The sequence below is a fragment of the Hakea prostrata genome, chromosome 9, assembly GCF_041222555.1.
Source record: "Hakea prostrata isolate BN-2017 chromosome 9, UWA_Hpros_2, whole genome shotgun sequence".
NCBI classification, from domain to species: Eukaryota; Viridiplantae; Streptophyta; class Magnoliopsida; order Proteales; family Proteaceae; genus Hakea; species Hakea prostrata.
Window position 1 is genome coordinate 48024403 of NC_142608.1, and position 21105 is coordinate 48045507.

A 21105-nucleotide genomic window follows, 5' to 3' on the forward strand; every position below is an offset into this window, starting at 1 on the left:
TGTCTCAGAGAACTAATCATTTCTTGAAAATTGGAAATTAGAACCTTTCCCTTCCTTGAGGGCCACTCTTTAGGGTGTAATCCGTGATTCAGAGATTGAACAAATAATTTGGCTTCCTAGCTCTCACCACAGAAGATATGCAATCGCTTCTTGTTAAATTTTGTTACAATCGCTATGCTGCTGAGAATCCTCAGGTTAATTTTGCCAGTCCTTCTACTTCATGAGGTGTTACCTCCTGGATTCCAGACCCTGGGGCATCTCATCATATTTCCCCTGATCTTGGTGTGATATCCTCTCCCTCTGTGAACACTGGATCTAACTCAATTCACATAGGTGATGGTTCGGGCATTCCAATACAACACTGATGATTCTCTACTTCACATGGGCGCGCTCTTCTGATTTTCTTCTTCGCGATGTGTTACATGAACCATCTGCTTCTCAAAGTTTGTTTTCAGTTCATCAATTTGCCACTGATAACTGTCTTTTTTGAATTCCATCCCAATTGCTTTCATGTTAAGGATCAATTCTTAGGGCGCCACCTTTTGACAAGTCCCTTTGAGAAAGGAGTCTACCACTTGCCTGCTGCCCTGAAGACTAAAGACTGCAGTTCGAGCTTCTCACAACCTCTGGCATTTATGGTTCTGTCATGCTAGTGCTAGAATTGTTGATCAGTCGATTTTTGCTTTTAAGCTTCCTAATGTAAGGATTGTTAATGGAACCGTTACTAAACTATTTGCTCTGCTTGTCAAGTTGGGAAGTCTCACAAACTTCCTTTTACACACTGTTCCACTCACACAACAGCACCGCTGTAACTTGTATTTTTCTGATCTTTGGGGCCCTGCCCATGTTGCTTCTGTTGGTGGTTTTAGATATTATATGTGTCATTTGTAGATAACTAGATATACTTGGCTCGACACCATCACTCACAAGTCTGATGCACTGCTGTGTTTCATATTTTGAAGAAACTTGTTGAAAACCAGTTCTTCACCACTATTAAGTCTTTTCAGTTTGACTGGGGAGGGGAATTCAGGGAGGTTTTCTTGATATTTGCATTCATGTGGGATAACTCATAGGTTATCCTGTCCTCATACCTCTGAGCAAAATGAAAGGGTAGAGCGAAAACATTGCCAAATTGTGGAAATGGGTCTAATCACAAATTGTTTCATTGCCATCCTGACTATTTGTTTCTTCGAGCTTTTGGCTGTTGCTGTTTTCCTCCATTGACACCTCTTCATAAGCATAAACTTGAGTTTAGATCTCATCCTCGGGTATTCACTGGATATATTTTTCACCACCATGGCTTTAACTTTTTAATCCCACTACTGGTAATACCATTATACCACCATGTGATCTTTGATGAATCCTTATTTCCATTTCTTAATAGATCCTAACCTCATCACTCTGCACCTTCCTTCTCAGTTCCTTTGGTGTCCACTTGCCCCCTCTCTAATACGTCTTCACTTGAGATTGATTCGGGTGCATCTATCTTGGTCAATGCTGGTTCATTGCCTAAGTTTTGGGTTGAGAGCATCAATTCTTTTGAGCTTGATCCACTTTATTCCCATAATTTTTTTTTGGGTAGGGGAAAGATCAGGATCAAGCTCTCAACCCAAAGCTCAAGTCATTCCAATTTACAAATTTCTTGAAGACTACCATTAGGAAATGTTAAAAACAAAATTCATTGAACGTAGCAACGAACATAAGCATCCGGATTACAAAGAGTCAGAAGCCACTGACTTGTACACAGTTCAACAGTTTGAAAACTCAACCAAGAGGGTCAACCTAGACAAGGAATCCACTAATATTGGAAGATGTTGGAACAGAGGAGAAACATCAAGAATTGAGAGGCTCTTCAGATGGAGAATTTCCTAAATACAATCATAATCTCAATGGCAAAGCTGGAGCTTAACCACAGGCAATCTATTTCCCCCACCAGAATTTTGAAATCAAACTTCACAGCTTGCAATGAACCTGCTTTCAAGTCCAAAGCTTCACAAAGGAGACCAGAAGGATTTCTAACTCCACTTGAATATGCTGAATCTGGGAGACTATGATAATCACATCTAATTGCATCCAAGCTGCAATGAACCTGCTTTCAAGTCCACAGCTTGACAAAGAAGACCAGAAGGATTTCTAACTCCACTTGAACATGCTGAATCTGGGAGACTGATAATCACATCTAATCGCATCCAAGCTGAATCACTATTCGGTCAGTTGAGTGTTTTTTGAACCCCAAAAAATGTGGAAGGCCACAGGCCATACCATGATTTTGTGAATAATACTTTGTGCCATGGTGTAAGGCCAAGACAGCACATCTGATAACATATAGCATCAAAGCCAAGTCACAATCCACAAATACACTGGAGCTTGGAAAAGCAGTAGTAATATGTAACAACTGTGAATTTAGATAATAAAGACATGGAAATCTTGATTCTGGTAACAAAATTTCGAAGTTAGGGAAATCAGTTTGGATCATAAGAGATTGATTTCCCGCATCTAGGTCCTGAAGCACCGCTTCTAAAAGTCAACCTACAACAGCTGCAAGAACATCTCCCTGATTAAGAAAACAAGTTTCTTGTTTCACAAAGCAAAAACCCCACAAACTAGTCTCTAATGACTGGAGGATAAACCTGCAAACCATAGTACTGGGTCAGTCACTACAGGCCACTGATGTTCAAAAATATTTAGCTGTAAAGGGATGCTTGGTGACCAGTCAGGGCAAGTTTGGTTTACATCAAGACTAGGAGGCAAAATATTCACAGGTTTTTGCCAGTAGAAAACTATAGAAAGCATAGCAGGAGGAGTTACCTTTGACTGATGAAACAGTTTTTTATTTCTTGAGTCCCAGATACAGTAACAAGTGATAACCAAAACAGAAATGAACCAATTCAAAAGCTTAGATCAAAGCCAACAAAGCAGCAGATCCTGCAAACACAAATAAAACAAAGGAACAAAGAAATCTTATTTATTCTGTTAATCAAAACCACCAAACAATAGGTACAACCACTTGTTCTTTATCCTGCTCAGTTGGTTGATGGCTTACCAATAAAACACATGATAGAATAATAGCACATGCCAATTGACATCCTAATAGTATTGATGGAATCTGTGATTCCTGATGACCATGCCATATCAGGAAACTGTTACAAGAAACCTCAAATCTGTAAGTCCTGATAAATATTATGAGAACAGGAAATAAGATTTCCAATGTTCAGAAAACCAAGGGCTAAGGAGTGTCATATCTCTTAACTTGTCACAAGCTCAGACAGAAGGATGCAAAGAGGGTTGGCCTTGTAGAGGGAAGAGGCCATAGATTCTTTTAGAAGTTTTTGATAAGGAAAGTACCTAGAGAGAGAGAATACGAGAGCATGGAGGAGGAGAGATATATCAAGGCAGGCTATATACAATAACTTAGTTGTGGTGTGATATAAATGGCAATGAGTTAGTGATAACAATCACCAACAGAAGTTGCTTCAGATTGAAACCATGATCATCTAGCACTGAAAAAAAGACCAAAAACATATTAATCATCCATCATCAAATGGAACACAGTGAAGTTTATGCAAACCAAAAATCATGAATCACATGTATTGGGAATCAAGTACCCTTTGGATTTATCTTAGGTACCTAAGGAAAATTACTCCAACAAATTATGATGGCTCAGAAATATGAAATTTAAAGCTCGAATACAATAGCCTCTATAATTCATCAAAATCATATCCAAGCTGTACAATTTTAAACTTTGCTGAAAGAAAAGCTGAGAAACAGCCCTACATTGAGCAAATTTGCAGTTGAATAGATTTCCCTGGTAGTGTCTTTGCTCTGTAACTAATAATTTTGCTAAGTAATCAAAACGTAATTTTCATGAAAACAAATATTAAGAAAATGAAAATTTCATCCAACAACATTATTTTGGATAGCTATCATGATACGACTTAAAGGGAATCAAATGTGAGAACAAAATGTTGTTCAACCATTCTCTACTCCATTATTCGTTGAAGCCACGTACCAAAGAAAAAACATTTCTATTCTTATTTGCTACTACCAATCCCAACTTTATCGGCATACTGAAATGTAGAAACTGGAACAGAGGCCTACACAAATCCAATTTGAGGAATCAAATTTATGTCACTGTAAGAACAAAAATATAGCATGTAATACTACTGTTAAATCAAGTTCTAATGCATATGGGGTGGCACATGGGGTAAACTCAGGGTCCTAGACTCGGAATGGAATGAAATTTGTCATGTTGATCTGAAACAAGCTTAAGGGCGTTCTGGGCTTTTTACCATTTGCAGTGGCATTTTAGTAATTTTTTGTTTTTTCTTCCGTTTTAGGGTTTCTTGGCACTATAAGTCGTGTTTTCTACGTCTTTTGAAAGCAGTAGAATATTGTTATTGCGGAAGAAACTTTTGAGAGATAAGAGTTCTCCATTTTTCAATCCATTCTTTCATTTGGCCTTGATTCTTTATTGTTTCGGCATCATTTGGTATCAGAGCACTTGGTTGCTTCTACCAATGGTTTAATAGAATTGCGGTGGTCAGGGGTGGCGAGGTGCTCATAGAGGTAGGAGATGTGGAGGCATTTCTGAAGCAGACAAACAATCGCCTCACAGAGATTTGCGAGACATAGAACTTGAAGAGCAGTGAAGACAAATCCAAGATTTGGAAAGACAACTTGCGCATGCCAGGTTGGATCTCCAATCTCACTTTGAAGAAGGAGAGAATTGGAGGGCGTCTTTGATGAAGAAGAAGAGAGCGTCAATCCTTTTTCCAATCTGAATTGTGGACAGAATCGGAGAGCACAAAACCCTTTTCAATACATCGGAATGAAGATCAAATTCCTGATTTTGAAGGTAAGGCTCATCTTAATGAGTTCATTGATTGGTTACATATAGTGGAATGAATTTTTGATATAAAAGAATTTATTGAGGCTCAAAAGGTTAAATTAGTATCCATTAAACTGGGAAAACATGCTTCTGTATGGTGAGAACATGTTAAGAAGCAACGAGCTAGAGAAGGAAAGGCAAAGATAGATAGATGGGGTAAGATGAAGAAGTTACTGCAAAAAAAAAAAAAAAAAAAAAAGTTTACCCACTCATTCTAAACATGATGCGTTCATTGAGTACCATAATGTTCAGCAGAAAGACTCCACTGTCAAACAATATACTAATGAGTTTGATCGCTTGCCAATGCGGTGTGAAGTGGCAAAGGAAGATGAATAAACTATTGCTTGATATTTAGCAGGGCTGTGATTTGAAATCTTAGATGTTGTTTAGTTGCAATAGTATTAAACTTATGAGGATGTGTGTGAATTGGCTTTGAAAGTTTAAGGACAGTGCAAGAGAAAGGGCAATAGTTCTAGGAACAAATTCCAGAATAGATTTCCAAACAAATAAGGAAATTCTGTAGCGAGTTCAACACTATCAACAGTTAAGGGTGCGAATTCTAAACCTGCAACATCCAAAGAGGGTCAAAGTAGTGGAACTAGCAAGGGAGAAGTTGCAGCCAAGCGATGTTTCAAGTGTCAGGGAATTGAGCATTTTGCTGCTGATTGCCCAAACCGACAGGTTGTGACCTTAGTTGATAACCCAAACTTTGACAACACCCCAGTCTTTGATGAATCTGATGGTGAAGAAGAGGGTGATAATCCAAGTGAGGAGGAGATCCTTTATGCGGATACTGGTGAGTCCCTAGTTGTTAAAAGAGTTTAAAACACTATTGTAGCAAATGATGAATCGTGGCTTAGGCATAACATCTTTCATACTAAATGCACTAGTAAAGGAAAAGTTTGCAGTATGATTATTGATGAAGGGAATTGCAAGAATGTGGTGTCCATTACCATGGTGGAAAAGTTGCAACTAAAAATAGTGGATCATCCTCAACCATATAAGCTATCATGGCTTAAGAAAGGGAACGAGGTGAAGTGACAAAAAGATGTCTTGTGTAGTTTTCCATTGAGAAGAAATATGTTAATGAAATATAGTGTGATGTGATCCCCATGGATGCTTGTTATATGTTGTTAGGAAGGTCATGGCAATTTGATAGAAAGACAACATGATGGATTCAAGAACACCTACACCTTCAAGAAGGATGGTAAAACCATTACACTTGGTCCTTCAAATTTAAAAAAAGAGGCAAAGAATAGTATGTTGTCCAGGTCAGAGTTCCAGGAGGAGGTAGTTAAAACACCTAAGATTTTTGCATGTGTTGTGATGGAACAAAATTCTAACAGTCTAGAAATTCCTTTACAAGTCATGTCTTTGCTTGAGGAATTTGTTGATGTTGTACTAGAAGAGATACTAATAGGGTTGTCACCTATGCAAGACATTTAACATTGGATTGATTTCATTCTAGGATCTGTTATCCCCAATAAAGTAGCCTACAGAATGAGTCCCAAAAAACATAAGGAGATGCAAAGGCAAGTGCAAGAACTATTAAAGAAAGGAGCAGTCTGAGAGAGCATGAGTCCTTACGTAGTTCCAACTTTATTGGTGCCCAAGAAAGACAGGTCTTGGAGAATGTGCATCGAAAGTAGGGTTTTCAATAAAATCACAATCAAGTATCGATTTCCTATCCCTCAATTCGATGATTTAATTGATTAGTTACATGGAGCAACTGTCTTTTCAAAAATAGATATGAGAAGTGGTTATCACCAAATTTGGTTGTGACTTGGAGATGAGCATAAGACAATATTTAAGACAAGAGATGGTCTATATGAGTGGATGGTCATGCCCTTTGAGTTGTCCAACGCACCAAGCACTTTCATGAGACTGATGAATCAGGTTTTTCTTCCTTTTATAGGTTAGTTTGTTGTTGTTTACTTTGATGACATTCTGATATATGGTGCTTCGATCAAAGAACATTTGTAGCATTTGAAGAGAGTGTTTGGGACTTTGAGGGAGCAGAAGTTATATGCCAATATAAAAAAGTGTCAATTTTTATCTAATTATGTGACCTTCAAGGGGTATATTATATCAAAAGATGGCATATAGATGGATCCTAGCAAGATAGAGGCAATTACAAACTGGAAAGTGCCAATGAATCTTCATGAGCTGGCATCATTTCGCAAGTTTATTCTCAATTTTAGCACCATCATTGCACCTATTACGGATTGTATTAAGGGAGGCAAATTTATGTGGACTAAGGAGGCCGAAGCTGGATTCCATTTGTTGAAGCAGAAAGTGGCTGAAGCCCCAGTTTTAGTGCTGCTAGATTTTAATGAAGCTTTCAAGGTGCATTGTAATGGTTTAGGAGTTGGTATTAGGGGTGTCTTGAGTCAGAGAAGTAAACCTATGGCATTCTTTAGTCAAAAGTTGAATGAGGCTAAAAGAAGATATTCAACTTATGACAAAGAATTTTATGCTATAGTGAGAAGTTTGGAGCATTGGAGGCATTACCTAGTTTCAAAAGAGTTCATTTTATATTTTGATTATGAGGCGTTGAAGTACATTAATAGACAAGCTGTGGAGATAGTTGGGAACCAAGCTGTAGTTTAGCTCCTCTCACCATCCTCAGATAGATGGAAAGACAAAAGTTGTTAATCAAAGCTTAGGCAATTTATTGCGCAGTTTGATTGGAGATAGTCTGCACCAATGGGACTTGGTAATACCTCAAGCAGAATTTGCCTACAACATGTCACAGAATCGCACTATAGGCAAGAGTCCCTTTGAGATAGTTTATGGGCGGAATCCAATTACTCCTTTAGACTTACAGCATTGCCAGTTCACAAGCAATTTAGTTCAAATGCAGAAGAGCAAGCTACGTAGATCAAAAACAGAAGAGCAAGCTAAACATTCACAAATTCATGATCGTATCAATAAACAAAATATGAAGTACAAACAACAGGTAGATAAGCTCAGAAAAAGGGTTGTCTTCAAAGAAGGTGATTTAGTGTGGATTTATCTCAGGCGAGAGTGTTTCCCAGTAGGCAAGTTTGGCAAATTACATCCTAGAGCTGATAGGTCATTCAAAGTTCTTGAGCGCATCAATGATAACGCTTGCAAGACTAAATTGCCTGGTGAGTACAATGTTTCTAGCAATTTTAATGTAGTAGATTTGTCACGTTACCATTTAGAAAAAGCAACACCTGAAGTGATTGATACAAGAGAAGATGAAGCAGATTCGAGGACGAATCTTTTCCTAGCAGGAGAGAATGAAGCATATGGGGTAACTCAAGGTCCCAAACTCGGAATGGGATGAAATTCATCATGTTGAACCAAAATGAGCTTCTGAGAAGCACTCTTCACTTCGGGTGATGGACGTCGTTTTTTTGCATTTCAGGATGGTTTCGAGGGCGTTTTGGGCATTTTAAATTGTTTTCAGTGGCATTTTTGTAATTTTGTATTCCCCCCCCCCCCCCCCATTTTAGGGTCTCTTGGCACCATAAAGTTGTGTTTTCTGCGTCTTTTGAAAAATGCAGAATATTGTTGTTTCTGAAAAAACTTTTGAGAGACAGAGTTCTCAATTTTTCTGTTTGGCCTTGATTCTTTGTCATTATGGCATCAAGTTCTACCTACTTTGGGTCTCAAGTCTGGAACCACTGTGTATCAAAGAACATAATTCACAAAAAATGAAATACAAATCAATAATTACTCAATTTGAAAGGAAGGAAAGAAGACACAAGATTTCATCATTCTCTAAACGACATTGGTGGAACTATGGGACTGCTTAAATGTGAAATTTAGAAAACAAAATACCTATACAATTAGACAGATGGTAAAGTGAAGTGTCAATCACAATTAGAAATGTAGAAGTTAGTATTGGTCATCATTACAACATTAATTGAACCCAACGATTGTATAGCCATACTGTCAAAAGCCTCTGCACTTCTTTTATGTCTCTTGCTTCATCTAGTTTCTTTTTCCGAACAACTCTTTATTTTGTTTCTTTACTCTCAAACCCTTCATGTTTTTTTTCTTTCATCATTTCTTCAATTTGGCCACTTGATTCTGCAACTTTATGTTATGATGCATTTTTCTAGATAAAGTTCTTTGGGTTTACTCTAACTCCTAGTTGTTATTTCTTATTTCTCTAGGCAGTTGATTCAATACCTACATGAATGGTAGGAAAGTTTCCACATGTCATTGAGTCCGTAATCTGATTTCATTTTAGTTGCGTATATTTGACTAAAAGAAAAGATTTTATGATAATATAAACAATAATACAATGGGCCCCAAACAGCTGTCATTATATGGACAATGAAACACCACCACCTCTTCTTGAAAGTTTGATATAGATATCACTGTATGCCTCTAACAATATACAGTTTTCTGACAATTCATAATCCAAGTCATGTACGAGATGCATAAAAACAACAGTAGAGAAATCAGGATCCATGAGCACAGTATGCATGAATTAATGAATTGAGAAATGCTCTATAAAGTAACCTGCTGAATCTTTTCCTAGCACAAGTTGCATTGACATATTAAAAGGGGTTGCATTGAATGGATCTTTTTTACTTTGTTTTTCTTCAAGACTCTGTATCAAATCCCTACCTTCTTTACAGCTCCGAATCTTCCACAAAAAGGCAACAGATTTTCGACTTGACAAACACACCTGTAATAACTACTGTCTTATTAAAACCAGAGGATGAGTGGGTAAAAGACAACATATTGTCTAAGAAAATTTTGAATAGAAAACAAAACTTATGAGAATTATTGTCTTAGAACCAATTCTAGAAATGAAAAAGAAAAAATAGAATCTATGGAATTTGCAACTCAACTACGTTATTCAATTTAAATGCAAAAAAAGTCAGATTCAGTTGACATAGAGGCAGAAATACCTTGCTTAAATTTTTCATGACAAAGGCAGCTGTAACTTTGAGCACCCACCGTCAATCAAGAGCTTTATTCGATCAATCTCATCTAGGTGAAAGCAGTACACCCCATTTAGTTTCTCCAATACGTCAGATTTTACACAATCTGGTAATTTTTCCAAGGATATACACCCACTAACATCCAATTCTATCAAAGATTTCAATGGATTATTACCAGCTTGAATTGTAGTAAGCTTCTTGCAGTCCTTGGCTTTTAGCTTCTTTAAATTAAAAAGATTGGGTAATATTTTCAAGGACTCACACCCAGTTATGTTCAAATACATCAAGGATTCCAATATGTCAATGCCCTGAACCTTGGTAAGATTCTTAAAACCTTCAATACCTAATTCGGTCAACTTTTTCAAGTTTGACAGATCTGGTAATATTTCTAAGGAATCAACACCGTGAATCTTGGTACAATTCTTACAACCTTCAATGTACAGGAGTTCCAAACTTTCCAAATTTGACAGATTTGGCAAGCATTCTAAGGACTCACAGCCCCTTATATGCAAACCTTTCAAGGATTCCAATCTGTCGACTCCATGGATCTTGGTTAGAATCTTCAAACCTTCAATATGTAGCCACTTCAACATTTTCAAATTTGACAGATTCGGCAAGCTTTCTATGGACTCACAGCTGCTTATGTGCAAATTCAATAAGGATTCCAATGTGTCAACCCCGTAAATCTTGCTTAGAATCTTATGACCTTCAATTCGTAGCCCGATCAACCTTTGCAAATTTGACAGGTCCATTAATCTTGTTAGGGACTCACAGCCACTTACATGGAAATTCAATAAGGACTCCAATCTATCAACTCCATGAATCTCGGTTAAAATCTTACAATCTTTAATACGCAGGTCTACCAACTTTCCCAAATTTGACAGATCTGGTAATTTTCTTAATGACTGACACCCACTTATATGCAAATGCAATAAGGATACCAATTCACCAACACCGAGAATCTCCTTTACATTGTTGCAGCCTTCAATACGAAGACTACTCAACTTCTTTAAGACAGAGAGATTGGATAATCTTTCCAAGTAACTGAATCTACTGATCTCCAAATCCTCTAAGAATTTACAGCAACTGATATTCAATTCCTTCATCTCATTTAGCTTCTCGCAGCCTTCAATCTCTAGGTGCCTTAACTTCTTAAGGTTTGACAGATCAGCAGGTAATCTTTCCAAGGAATCACACCCACTGATAATCAATTCCTCTAAGTTCTCCAATCCATTGATGCCATGAATCTCTCGTAGATTATTGCAGCTTTCTATTCTCAATCTTCGCAAGGACCCCAATCTCATGTCGAGGCATGGAATCTCATTTAGTTTATCCAGATTTTCAATATCTAATTCCATCGAGTGGCAGCAATCAGCAATCGTTAAATCTAATATTTGCACACATCCTCTGATGTTTAGTATCCTCAGCCTCTTCGAATCTTGCAGGCATGGTATTTTCCTTAATGACTTGCACCACTCTATTTGCAACACCTCGAGAGAGTCCATTCCCTCCAGACCTTCAAAATCAGATATGAAGTTATTCCTAGAAATCCTCAAAGCCCTTAGATATTTTGAGCCCCTCAGATTTGGTAACTTTCGCAATGACTCGCACCATACAATGCTGAAGTGCTCCAGGGAGTCCAACTTGTAGTCAAAGCCTTCAACTTCGTTTAGGCGGTTACAATGAGAAAGACACAATGTCTTTAAATTTCTCAAGCCTCTTGACGTACTTGATACTTTGACAAGTGACCAGCAATGTTTGACTCTTAGACTAGTCAAACTTGAGGGAAGACCTGAGATATTATGAATTGAACCGCAGAATGCAACTACAAGGCTGGTGAGACTTGAGGGAAGACATGAGATCCTTTTCAAGCTGTCACATAATGATAAATCAAGGCTTTTCAGAGTGGTCAACTGAGAAATTTTAACTGAAAGGTCCACTGCACTCCCCAAAAGCCCTAATTTAAGGTCTTTCAAGGATACCAAAAGGCCCAAATTCTCTGGCAACTTCTTCAGTCTTGTGTGCTGTAAATTGAGTACTTGGAGTCTAGTCAACTTACCAATTTGACATGGCAAATCCCTTACCCTGCGGCAATCACTCATGTCTAATATGACCAAGTTTGTGAGACGACAAATGGATGTATCAATCTCATCCAATTTCAAACAATGTCCAAAATGCAATACCTCCAGAAGTTGATTTGCAGAAAGATCAGGAGTCCTAGACAGTTGATGACAATTTGACAAATCTACAACTTTTAAATTTTTGGCCATCTGCAAAATTAAAAAAATACAAGTTTACTTTTCTAAATAACATAATAAGGTTTTTGTCTTTTATAGAATTTTGAGATAAAAAAACTAAATAAAAGAGAGAGAGGTTTAAGAAAGACCTTAAGGTAGTTCCAACCCATCCAATCAGCTGTGATATCACTATGAGATAGATCAAGAACCACCAATTTACGTGGACTAAAAGCAGTTTGGATGCATTGGTTGGGACATCCTTTCCAACTAAGCCACCTCAATTCTGAAAATGAATGAGTGAAGTTCCAAGAGAACTTTGAAAAATCAATTTGGACTAACCTTAAACGTGTCATTCCAACAAATCCTTCACTCCTCAAGCCTTCATTCTCTGATAGACTTCTAAAATCAATGGAGAGTCCTATGACAGTACTTGTTCCCTGCACATACATACATATAACACCCCCACCCCACCCCCCACCACCCAAAAAAAAATCCATCAAAAACCTGATTCACAAGGTCATCATAGAAAAATAACCAAATTTTATTCAGTACCTACCACTTGCGTGTGCAATACTTCCAAGACATCCTCTTGATACCATATTCGCGTACGCTTCCCTGGCTCATTAGCATTCTCTTGACAAACAATATTCCTTCCGAGATCCCGAAGCAAATCATGCATCCTTAGTGCCCCTCCTTCACTAATTGTTACCAAAGACCTTTGCTGAAGTGAATCAAGTGCTACTATAGGATGAAAACCACAACCTTCCCATATGTAACAAACAATTTTTGCATACATGCCAATGAAAAAACAGGCAATATCAAGAAACATTTGTTTCTCCTCATCATCTAATCCGTCAAAACTTATTCTCAATCTGTCCATGACATCACTATTTGGAACTTTTTGTAGCTTCTTTAGCATAGCTTTCCACACTGGTTTTCCCTTTAAATATAAAGATGAACCTACAATTTGAAGTGCTAATGGAAGTCCTCCAGTAGATTCTATCATAGCTTTTGACAAATCCAAAAAGTCATATGGAGGTTTGTGGCTTTTGAACGCATGATGGCTGAAAAGTTGAAGAGATTCATTTGTATCCATTAGCTGTGGCTCATAAATTCCATCTGATTTCCAAAAGTCTAAAATATGTTTATCTCTGGTTGTGATAATGATTTTGCTTCCCACACCAAACCATTCACGATCAACAAAACATTCTACTTGATCTTTTTTATCCACATCATCTAGGACAATAAGGACCTTTTTGGAACATAACCTTTCTTTGATCACTTTGGCCCCAACATCTTTAATAGTAATATTTCGACCTTCATACTTCAAAGTATCCCATAAAAGTTGTCTTTGCAAAACAACAAGTCCATTATGTTGTTGAGCAGCTTCTCGAACATTTGCAATAAAGCTATGCCCTTCAAAGTGATTAAAGACTTCACGGTAGACAGCCTTAGCGATTGTTGTTTTTCCAATGCCTCCAATGCCATGGATCCCGATAATTTTTCTGCTGTCAGATTCAATGTCTAAAAGTTTCAATATTTCTCTTAAACGAGATTCGGCTCCAACTAAGTTGTTATTCTCACTAAAAGGTTTCTTGTTCAATTTATCATAAACTTTTTCAACAACTTCTAGTAATACCTCTCCTTCATATCTGCAGAATTCAAAAGGGAAAAAAACAAAGGATGAGCACTATAAATAGGAAAATGAATAAAAGAATTCAAATTATGCTAAGTATATTATGGAGCTCTTCCTATGCATTTGTATGCTGTCTTTTTCATTAAGTTCTTTGTATTTATCTTAGTTAAAATCAATTAGCAAACTAATCTTTCTAATTTGCAATTAATTTCTAGTTCTCAAGCCTTCATGGTCACTTACAATCAATATGGCTCCCAGTGTGAAATCATTTTGCATTTTTCAGTTCTCTACATCTAAGATTAATTAAGTTTAAACACGTATGTCTGATGAATTTTGATAGGTAGTTCATCAATCTCAATCTCATATAGAAAATAATAGCATATGTCAACCAAAAGTACATCATTATTACGGATATTCTAAATAAATGTAGATGTATCTTTATGCAATGACAATTTCATACATTACTTATTATGTCAAGATTTTTAAAACATGCTATTACCTAACAATGGTCTGAACTAGACTTAAGGCTCTTTTTGGTATCAATTCTCACTCTCTATTATGCCTATTTGAAAAAAAAATGAGTACAAGAATTCATTTTTGGTCAAGAATGCAAAATGGTATGGTGACTTTTTGGAGAATAAATTATAAAATGAAAAATAAGATTGGTATGTCAAAATGAAAATTTATTAAAAAATGACAATAAAAATTAATATAAAAAAACTCTATTATCAAAATATTAACAATTAATTAATTAATTATAAAAGAATGCAACAAACAAAATCCTATGAAACATGAAATCAAGAATCGCCAGAAACCAAGCAAACTGATTTAAATTGCAAAAAGATAAGGAATTTGATTGTATGATTAACAGAGGATCTAATTGATAATCCATACCTATCAGAAGAATAAGCGAACAAACAAGGGATATAGATGTTGAGGCTCTGGACATTTGAATAGGGAAATGAAAAGAAACAAGGCAGATGAAGAGTATAGAAGAAAAAGCGAGGAGGAGAAGAAGCAGGTATGGAGAGATATCCAAAACCCTCATTCCAATCCAAATTATTGGAATTGATTGATAAGTCGAATTTGATGAGCAGAAAATCCATCCCCGTCCTATTGAAGACATCATAGATGGAAGCGAAAATGCGGCTACTACTACTGTGATTTCAAAGCTATTTGATAGTATTTCAGCTCTGAAACTAGCTTACATTCAACTTCAGGAGGCTCGCATTCCTTTAAGCCCTGAAAAGATTGAAGTTGCTGATGACCTTTATGTGTCCCAGTTCGAAGTCCTCTCAAGAAGATATTAGAGATACGGTAGCAAAATTTTACAAGTCAGCCCAGCCCTATCAACAGAATGTCAACGTAGTCATCTTATGGCTGTGGAAATTTGCTTTCTCTGTAACTTCATATTAGGAAGCGAGAATTTTGGACCGGCTAAGGATCTCTGGCGTTTTGTAGAAAAATGTTTTGTACGGATGCTCTGTTATATGCTTTTAATGCTTCCGTCGACCATAGTGAAGGAGATCACCGCAGATTATGTGACAGAAATAGACGAGGCAAGATTGAAGAGGGCCTGGAAATTCTTTTTTCAAGTCATGTCGTCGGAGGACTTTCAACTCCAGGAGGCTCTTACAGAGAGAAGAAAATCACCAACCCCAACTGCAATTCCTCCTCTGGGAATTCCCATCTGCTTGCGGAGATCCAAGATCATTAAAGCTGGTCGGAGAAATTACAGTCTCAGAAATTTAACGTTCTCTAACCGGAAGAAATCTTTAACAAGAAGATTTTCGCAAGGTAGTTCTCTTCGACCACCAGAGCAAAATTTCCAAATAAAGTAGCATTGAGGCTGTGAAGAATCGCACATAAACCGTAGTGTCGAAGGAAGATTCGATTTGAAGGAGATCTGCCGAGAGAGAGCATCACTCCCCTTTTGTTCTTGTAGCATTATGGTTTAAGAAAGAGAAGCAAATTTAAGAGCGAGAAAAGATGGGAAAATCTGGTTTCCATACAAGAATGGGCATTGAGCGTTTTGCTCTCAATTTAACTTGAAAAACTTTAAGGGGGGGGGGGGGGGGGGGGGGGGGGGGGGGGGGGGGGGGGGGGGGGGGGGGGGGGGGGGGGGGGGGGGGGGGGGGGGGGGGGGGGGGGGGGGGGGGGGGGGGGGGGGGGGGGGGGGGGGGGGGGGGGGGGGGGGGGGGGGGGGGGGGGGGGGGGGGGGGGGGGGGGGGGGGGGGGGGGGGGGGGGGGGGGGGGGGGGGGGGGGGGGGGGGGGGGGGGGGGGGGGGGGGGGGGGGGGGGGGGGGGGGGGGGGGGGGGGGGGGGGGGGGGGGGGGGGGGGGGGGGGGGGGGGGGGGGGGGGGGGGGGGGGACCCCCCCCCCCCCCCCCCCCCCCCCCCCCCCCCCCCCCCCCCCCCCCCGGAGCCGGGGGGGGGGCCCCCCCCCCCCCCCCAAAAACGCCACTAAACCTAAACAAATGAAGAAAATGAAAAAAATTTAGGGTATGTTTGTTTACATAAATTCAGATATTTGAAATCTCTGGATTCATGAATGCAAGATTTTTAGATATTATCATGTTCATTTTACACAAAAAACGTGAATTTGTAGATTAATGGGTATGTGGTGAAATCCAAAGATGTCATCCTTATTATAAAAACGCTAAACATTTGCACATTAACAAAAATCACAAATGAATCCACAGATTTCATTCTGCATATTCCGTTAACAAAACAACTAATTTTATATTATGACTCCATAGATTTAAAATCTATAAATTGGAAATCTCTAGATATTTGAAATATCCAGACTCATGTAACCAAACATGCCCTTAACATAATTGATAATACAAAAAATTTATTTTAGATTTTGGAGATTTATTAATAAAAATAAAATTAAGAATAGATGCCAAATACTTTAAAATAAATAAAAAAATATATGGTAAATATCATTTATCTCCCATCTTAACTGAACAAATAACACTTAGACTCCCTCTTAGTTGATAATGTCAACTATTTCCCCTCTTACCTAGCAAGTATATCAAACACCTCACTTCTATTAACTTTCTCGCATAAATTTAACTTTTACCGTTAAATATTTTTCTAAGATCCCAAACTACTATTGGCTGAAATTTTTTTTTTTTTAGTTTAGACCCTAAATTATTGTAATCACCTTAGCAGTTAAAATACTAAATTATCCTCAATTAAAATAATTGTTTAAAACCGAAATACTATCCTTAAAACCCAAATTATCTTAAAAATAACATCAATTGAGGGTGTTTTGGCCAAAATATCTCAATTTAAATTGCATTTTGATATCAAGTAGTATGTGTTTTTTTAGTTGTTCGATAAATTTAAAAAAAAAAAGGGTACATTGGGGTTTTAATTATTAAAGATAATTTGGGTTGTAATTTTTAACTATGGTATTTTAGTTTTTAACAATTATTTTAATTGAGGGTAATTTAGTATTTTAACTCTAAGGTGATTATGGTAATTTAGGGTTTAAACTAAAAAATATATTTTTAGCCAAAGGGTAGTTTGGGGTTTTAGAAAATATTTAATAGTAAAAGTTAAATTTAACCGAAAAAGTTAACAGAGGGGAGGTGTTTGATATATTTGCTAAGTAAGAGGGGAGGTAAGTGATATTATCCAACTAGAAAGGGGTCTAAATACTATTTGTTCAGCTAAAAGGGATGGTAAATGATATTTACCCTAAAAAAATACTAAGAAATGAGAATGATAATAGATACCAAAAAGAGTCTTAGACTAGATCAAAATAATCAGTTTTCACAGAAAATGTGGTACTCAAAATCAAAAACCAAGATCAAGCATGCTTATGCCAATCTTGAGACATCTTGGAAGCTTGCATTGAGAAATCCAGAAGCCATAAAAGAATCATTTTGTATGATTTTATCAATAATCAATTCTAGTATGTTTGTTTATATCATACAATAAATGCAAGTTGATCACATGAATGGAAATTAAATTATCAAGCTTCCTTTGATTGGTGATTAATCATGATTTTGTAGAACACAAACTGTAATTGAGTAAAACAGAACTAACTATTGGACTTACGTTTCATCATTGACATGCCACCCATTCAATCCTCCAACTTCTTTCATAGCCTCCTTCCACTTTTGCACGTCGGATGCTATATTGATTTGGTGTTGTTCAAAGGCCTTTCCATATTTTCCTGTTTGGTTTCTTACCTCCCTTGGTTCAACTTTGTAAAAAATAGGCATGACTATCTGATTCAATGTTCTTATGCATTCAAAAATCTGGCTTAGCTCTTTGAGACACCACTTGCTCGATGGATAATTCTCAGAGAATATGGGAATGGATACTCTTGATTCTTGGATTGCAGTGAATAGTTCCTTTTCAATCTTGTTTCCCTTTTGAAGTTCTTCGCAGTCCCTGAAGGTTCGAATTCCAGCTCTAGTTAAGGCTTTGTAGAGGTGGTCGGCAAAACTTTTGCGCACGTCATTGCCATGAAAACTTAAAAATACTTCATAATTTGTAGCAGAATCAGAAAAAGTGGCTGACGAAGAAGAAGAAGCCTGATGAGCTGCTGCCATTTTTTCCATCTATTGCTTGGAGAATGCTTGCCTTCATATGAATATTGATGGAAACTAAAACAATAATAAAGATGCCTTTTTTTCTTCTTCCTGGTGAAAGGTCCTAACAGTTTGTTGAGCGCATTAAAAGAATTTTATAAATTATCACTTGTGACTTACTCGCATCATCACATGGCTTTAAGTTTTGAAAATTGATATTTATGGAGAATCACTAGTGAGTTCTCTTCTTGCACGCCATAGATGACTCTTTTTGTTGTTTCATACACATGGGTTACTTATGTTTTTTGGTTTCATCCTAAAAGAAAGTTTTAAAAATGTAGAGTTGTTTACAGATCTGAATCTCATAGTAATTGACAGCATCTTCCACCAATATATTTTTTTTTATTTTTTTTTTTTTTAATTTGAAACCCAAATGGGCTAACCGACTAAAAGGTAAAATATTTTGGCAAAATTCACCAGGGGCTGATAATCTAGAAAAATTCTCAATAAAGCACCTATAATAACTAACCATACCAAGAAAACTTTGAATCTTAGTGACTAACTTGAGCCGTTCCTAATTTGCTACAGCTTTAACCTTAGCATGATCAACTTTAATACCATCAGTAGAAACAATGTGACCCAAGAAGATAACATTGGACAACCAGAAGTCACATTAATTTGCTGAATTTGGCATACAGCTTATTCTCTCTCAATTGTTGCAAGGCAAAACTCAAATGCTCAATATGCTCTTCCTTACTCTTTTAATACATTGTTGTAATTTTCGTAATTTTATTTAAAAATTCAAACAATTTATTTTCCTAAAGGTTGGGTCTTTTCCTAAAAGACACCTAAATGACCAATAGGTGTCTTTGTTAACAAACATGCCTTAAGGGAAGAGGTGGGAAACAACCTTTGGTGGTGTCTCTTACTCTTCTATATAAAGGTGGGAGATGTTTTGTTTATTATCGCACGCAAACATTTTGTTTGAGAAACATTGGTTTTCTTTAAATTGTATCATAGAAAACAGATTCGTGAATATAGCCTTACGGAGCCCTTAGTCCATCAATTATGGGGTGCACCGTTTATAATGGAGCGGTTGACTGATCTTGGGGGTGAAAACGCACTCAAACCCGTGTGCACCATTCGGGGCGTTTAAATACCCTAAAGAAAGTGCCATTACCGGCACGTTTCAACTCAGTCAATTTTCATTACCATTTGAACGTATTTGGGTTCCATGTTGTGAAACCGGTTAACAATACGTGTGTTTCTGCAACTTCACACTGACCATGTTTTGTACAAAACTATGGTCGTATATTTGCTGTATCGGTTGTTGGTCCGCGTCTTATTCTAGTGTCCAAGTTCAAAGCTTTTCTACATGAGTAGCTAGTGAAGAGAGAGAATATTTATTTAATGAACACAGCTTTGTATTATCTTAAATAAGTTTCATGATTCTCCCACATGGAGGTTGGAATCCTCTCTGAATTACATGGTTTTATGGGTGTTGAATTTGGATTTACTGGGATAATCGGCTTTCTGGGTTTGGCATATTTGGTAAATCTAAAGCTTTTTGTTTAGATGTTTATGCTGCTATTTCTATGACTAAGATTTTGATCTGATCTTTAGTGATTTTGAAGTGAAGTACCGTGGTTTCAATTCATAGCAATTATTGTAGCCATCGTAAGAACTTGGGTTATTGCTACTAGTTAAAGAAAGTTGAAATAGTTGGACCTAGTTTAATGCATATTCAATGGAACGTACTTCTAAATGGTTCCTACTTATTATTATTATTATTTTCTTTGGAAGTGAGATCGAACATTTGTAGGAGTTAGAAATGGGATTGCATATCATGGAAATTAATGGAGTTTCTGTGAGTCGGGCCTTTTACATGATTCAGTATAATCATAGTGGTGGAATCCTCGAGGAGGTATTTGGGCTACTTGTGGAGCTTTCTCCGTCTTTGACTTTCTTCATTGGATTTTTACAAAGAGGTAAGACTATTCTTTTTACTATTTGGCTACAGATCATATGAAAAACAGAAGGCAAACGATGACCCATCATGCTGCTGAGTTTCCCCTCAGGCAATATGTGACTGTCGAATGATAAGCATAATCTTTTGGAGTTGTTTCCAATGCAAAAGGAAACAATTCAAATAGTTGCATAGGTAATTATGTTTCATCCGTCTCCTGGGTTTGATGATTACTCTTTGAGTTTTCTTCTGGTATTTAATTGATCTGAAAATTTATTTTGGATAGTTATTTTGGGAACTCTTGAATTGTGTATCGTCTGTTGTTAAGAGAGAGTCTGGGTGCATGGTATTATAAGACTTTGGACCTTTCAATTCTAAACATAGTGGATTTACTTTAGGGAAGGTAATGTCGTAGGGGGTCCGCGGGGGACCTCTTAAGTCTTTCATCATTGTTTCTTGTTGCCGTGGTGGTTGTAATTGCACAGGTAATGAAGGGCAACCAAGAGCAGTTAATGCATCAGAATGAGATTGGAAGTCAAAATTGGGAGGATTATAATTGCTGGTGACAATTGGTGAATCAGTTGGAATAAATTAATCAATTGTTTCACAAGTTATTTGGAGGTTTATGAAGACCAAAAATGAGAGAGGGATTCACCACTTCCAATCCTAATGCTCAATTAGAGATCACTTTTAAAATGAGGAAAACATGGGTTTTCCAGAAAGCCCTTACCATCAGGTCTTGGCTAGAATAAAAATGGAACAGTGAGGGGCATGTAATTTGAGGGAATGTATAGTTTGTGGTAGTAATATGTTAAAATCAGACCATATTACCCATTCTATTAGATGTGTCTTTTATCTATTGAATAGGCAATCTATAGTGAAAGGTGTATTCATTGGTTTA

The 21105-nt window shown here is 37.3% G+C and overlaps 1 protein-coding gene and 1 pseudogene across 3 annotated transcripts in view; both read right to left on the reverse strand.

Annotated features, from left to right (window-relative positions):
• Positions 1–2189, reverse strand: part of LOC149005380 (disease resistance protein L6-like) — a 49261-nt pseudogene extending 47072 nt beyond the window's left edge. The window contains exons 1-2 of the transcript XR_016169953.1: positions 2090–2189; positions 1877–1971 (exon numbers count right to left, since the gene is read on the reverse strand). The product of XR_016169953.1 is annotated as a disease resistance protein L6-like (transcript). The remainder of the gene's footprint in view (positions 1–1876; positions 1972–2089) is intronic.
• Positions 1714–18314, reverse strand: LOC149005381 (disease resistance protein RML1A-like). 2 transcript variants are annotated; one of them, XR_016175468.1, is made up of 6 exons: positions 17760–18314; positions 12610–13705; positions 12203–12490; positions 9784–12086; positions 2809–2925; positions 1714–2630 (listed from the first exon to the last, which is right to left on the reverse strand). XR_016175468.1 is itself a non-coding variant. In XM_089167794.1 (5 exons), exons 1-4 carry the CDS (start codon positions 18266–18268, stop codon positions 9798–9800), a joined length of 4182 nt encoding a protein of 1393 aa, XP_089023920.1. In that variant the 5' UTR covers positions 18269–18314; the 3' UTR covers positions 8351–9557; positions 9784–9797. The 2 variants fall into 2 exon arrangements, 1 of the variants encoding a protein (XP_089023920.1); XM_089167794.1 differs by lacking the exons at positions 1714–2630; positions 2809–2925 and adding an exon at positions 8351–9557.
• Positions 18315–21105: the final 2791 nt, after the last annotated feature.